This window comes from Parasteatoda tepidariorum, chromosome 4, assembly GCF_043381705.1.
Source record: "Parasteatoda tepidariorum isolate YZ-2023 chromosome 4, CAS_Ptep_4.0, whole genome shotgun sequence".
In the NCBI taxonomy this organism is placed as follows: Eukaryota; Metazoa; Arthropoda; class Arachnida; order Araneae; family Theridiidae; genus Parasteatoda; species Parasteatoda tepidariorum.
This window is the reverse complement of record NC_092207.1, coordinates 79,266,805-79,271,027: the sequence shown is the minus strand read 5'-3', so window position 1 is coordinate 79,271,027 and position 4,223 is coordinate 79,266,805. Positions and strand designations below refer to the sequence as shown.

General features: G+C 26.1%; 1 protein-coding gene across 2 annotated transcripts in view; it reads left to right on the top strand.

The window, feature by feature from the left end:
* The first annotated feature begins 1,412 nt into the window (after positions 1 to 1,412).
* Positions 1,413 to 4,223, top strand: part of LOC107450281 (lysosomal phospholipase A and acyltransferase) — a 16,066-nt gene continuing 13,255 nt past the window's right edge. The window contains exon 1 of one of the 2 annotated variants that reach the window (XM_016066039.3): positions 1,413 to 1,725. In XM_016066039.3, coding sequence (XP_015921525.1) covers positions 1,590 to 1,725 — 136 coding nt within the window. In that variant the 5' untranslated portion in view covers positions 1,413 to 1,589. The remainder of the gene's footprint in view (positions 1,726 to 4,223) is intronic. The other variant, XM_043041560.2, reaches the window with a different exon arrangement.

The following is a 4,223-nucleotide window of genomic DNA, read 5'->3' as shown; positions in this document are numbered from 1 at the left end:
TTTTCTTAAGTAGTATTATTTACGCATGCCTCACGGGATTTTAAAGGCAATTATAGGATTAATATACCTACTCTGAATGGATAATACATTTATTTATTAAAGCTAATGACAGAGTTTTAGTGTATGTTGTTATAAAAACAACACAAAATAGCCTTAAAATTCAATGTTTTGATGAGTTTTACTCATAGATTTTGTAACTCAATATCGTTTGACAGAAAAACTTTTCAATGCTGAGAATAACGAGGCGGTCTTTTTGAAAGATCTATTATTCTTCATGCAAACTTCATCAGAATAGTTGTTAGCATTTAATTTCAATTAAAAGATCATAAGGATGAGAATGCACCTTAAAACGTTATCAGATAGATAATGCAGCATATAGTTGAATTCTCTATCAAAATCAATCATGTGCAAGCATTGTTTTCGAACAAATAATATTATTTGCCATTTTTATGTTTTACTTAGTATTTCAAGGAAGAAATATTAAAATTGGAATATTCCAAGAACGGAGTTATATTTATGGAGTTAAATTTTTAAATATTTCGAGAATGAATAAAATAAAATAAAATTAATCAATCAATTATCTCAGAATGGAATATTTAAGGTAATATAATTATATGTACAACATTTGCAATGGAAAATATCTCTAACTAGCTTTGTAAAAATTTAAAGAAAGAAAAAAAACCTCGTTAAATTAAAATTAAAACGAAAAAAAAAAAATAACATGAAAGATATACTTTATCATAGAAAAACTTCATCAGCTTCAATAATCATTAATTATAATTATCGTACAGGTCGAGTAGAATTTTCCATATTAATAATATATTTAACTAATATAGTTTTTCCATTATCAAGTATTAAATTAGAATGTTAATTAAAACTTCCTGAAACACCCTACACCGAAAAATAAGTTACGTGTTTTGGAAGAAGTAATTCTCACCTCATTAGGCGTAGGAAGTAGGAAATACAATTAAAAAAAATTTCTTTCGTTTTTAACAATTGTCTTTGAAGAGAAAATTAAAGTATACTGTTTTGATTATTAATATATATATCATTTTTGAAATCGTCCGTTTCCTAGGGGTCCTTTGAGAGTCGTTTCTGCTCGGAATATTTATTAATTCTTTCTTTCAAAGACATAGAAAAGTACTTTTTGAAAAAAGTTGATAGTCATTCCTCTCTTTATAGACAGTTTTCGATTATTAGATAGAGCTAATTAGTTCCATGCAATTTTTTCACGCAATACATGAATGAATTCATGTATACATGAGAAATCTGCCAGTTCATATTGTCAGATAATGCATTCCGTATCTTTAGCCATTGCAAAGAAGGTGTGTCAACATAAACAACGTATGGACAAAATACTATTGGCGAAATTGTGTATTTAAGATAAGAAGTGTGCGAAAATATCTTGACGTAGTATCGGACCATCCTGAGCAGCATGATAGCATATAAGCTTATAGCCACACTTTATAAGCCCCTTTTAGTAATTGGTTCTAAGAACAACAAGGAAGCAGCATCTGGCCACAACTTCATCACACTGTGGGAAAGTACTCACTGCTGTATTTTTCATATCGGAAATCTTTTAGAATTCGATGTTTGGCACCTTTACTGTATATATTCTAACAGCTAGCGTAGTTGGAGTTACGCTGCTTCTTTATTGCCCCGATCTTGTGTCGGGATTTCGTTCTCCTAAAGAAAAAAATAAGCAATTTAGTCCTGTCATATTAAGTAAGTAAAATATTTTTTTTTTTAAATTTTAACTTTTAAATGTTTTTTCTTTATCATAAGGCAGTTTTTCTCTGAATGTTAAAATAAATAAAAATTTGTCATTAAAATTTTTGTAAAAATTATTAAATATGTTAGAAAATAAATATATTTAGAAATATTCATGTATTAGCATTAGAATTTCTTACAATGTGCAAACTGACAATGAATATAATTTTTTGTTCTAAAATATCTTGTAAACATTATTATTATTATTTTTTTTAAAAAAATCGTTTGAAAATGATAAAAATAACACAATTTTATATGCAAACGATTTAGTAAATCGTTTTCTCAATTTTTATTTTTAACATCTTTTTTTGAATAAAATATGTACCATGTTTTTCGAGTAATAAATTATTTTAGAGCAAACGTTTGTAAATCATGGTAAATTTAAAAGCTAATTTCAACATATTTCTTAAAGGAAGCAAGAGTGTTGTACACATTCGTATACACTTTAACATTAAAGGAATAACAACTAAGAGGTAAAATTTTTTTCTTCTTTACCATTAAGAATAGCCTACTTTATTATATCAGATGCACGAGTGTTCGAAAGGATTCTCACCCTCCCCCCAATTAATTGTTAACAAAGTTTAGCAATTTAGTAATGAAGTGTTTTTTCTGAATGTTTATGACTTGTGTAGTTTATGGGAAAAACTGAATAAAAACTAATTAGTTCTTTGGTTAACTTAAATTTAACTTCTATAAAAAAAGGCTGTTAATCGATAGTTTCGTTATATGAGTAAAAATTTTTCTGTAAATGTAGTAAGTGTAGTAGAATGTCTTTAAAAGTAGCACAACCAATGGGGGAATGAATAATTTATGCATTATATATTGTTCTTGTTGCCTGTATAAGAGGATGCGCAGCACAAAACATTAGATAGGAGAATTACCAATTGTAATATTTTTTCCCAAAGAAAATGATTAAACGTATTAAAATGAGGAGTACATTTTTCAGTTATTTTTTTTTTACATTTTGATTTTTCTAATTTATTTATAAGCATCATTATTTATATTAATAAGGATCGATATCAAAATGTTTAACAACATTTTAAATTGCATTAAAATATATCAAAAACATTCCTTTCAAATTCAAATAAATACTGTTTCAAAATTAAATTTCTCATTTAGCAGATAATTTTTTTGATAATGGTTTATTTCGATGTTTAAATGTTTAGTATATATATGTGTGTTTTTATATTTTAGGGTATTTAAGCATTAATGTTTATAAATTCGTTGAAAAGTTTACTTATCACAGCTTAATTTTTACTAAAGTTTGACAGCGTTTATTTTCATTTTGAGTGATATATATGCTAATTTTGTTGTGTGTTTTTTAATAATCTTTTATTTTTAAAGATTTTTTTATCTATATATCTATTCTTTATGTCATAGCGTTAGAACAAACAAGTTACAAAATTGAAAAAAAAAAAAAGAAACTCAAGATAAATTATAACGGGACTGATTTTAGCCTAAAAAAAATGACTTTAACAATCTTTATTTTAATCAATGTTTAGGCCACATGAATATTAATTTATAAATTTCAACGAAAATGTTTTAAGACTGTGAAAAAATCTATATTAGAGAAGCTAATTATAAAATATAAATAGAGAAAAAAGCATATCAGAAGTGACTTAAGTATGTTATATTCATTTTTATTTTTCTACATAGCATGACATTAATTTGCCTCTTAACTTTCTCATTGTTTTCGGAGCATTCCCATTGAATAAGAAAGTTGTATGATATGAACTTGAATAAGCTAAGATTCAGTTATGTTGAGTTATCATAAGTAGGATATTAACTAATTGGATGCCTGCAAATGACGTCATCGTAGGTAAATCGTAGCACTTGTTGAGTCAGAAATCAATCAGGTTCGGCACACGCATTACGTAGCTTACAGATATTCAGTTAAATCTGATTTAAATCACATGGTTAGGCATAATCACTCAACTTCTTCTCGAGTTATAAGAGCCCAATTTAAAATTATATTAACTTTTGAAGTGCAATATTGTTTGTTAATAAACAAAGAGATATAGATCTTTGACTACCCTCAGCATAAAATTAAAAAATTATTATCGTAGTCTTTACTGATGAGAAATTTGTTCATTCCTCTTCTAATTTATGAATATTTTACAATGTTTTATTTAGCTGTTTTACTATTAAGCCTACAAGCCAACACGTGTGCATGAAAACATTACATTTATATTATGAATAAATGAAAACGTTACATTAATATTTTTGTCTATTCTTTCGATTTTGATTTTAATTATTCTTTAGAATTAAACATTTAAGACTAAAAGCGGGTTAATTTTATTATGAATGTTATGATAGTTTAGATTTTCAAGTTTGTACATGTTTCTCCGATTTCGTTCACCAAAGGTCAGTTTATATCTTTTATGAATGTAAAATAATGGCAGAAATTTTTTTATCTGGCTAGCATTTTTAAAACTGAAAATTTAATATATATA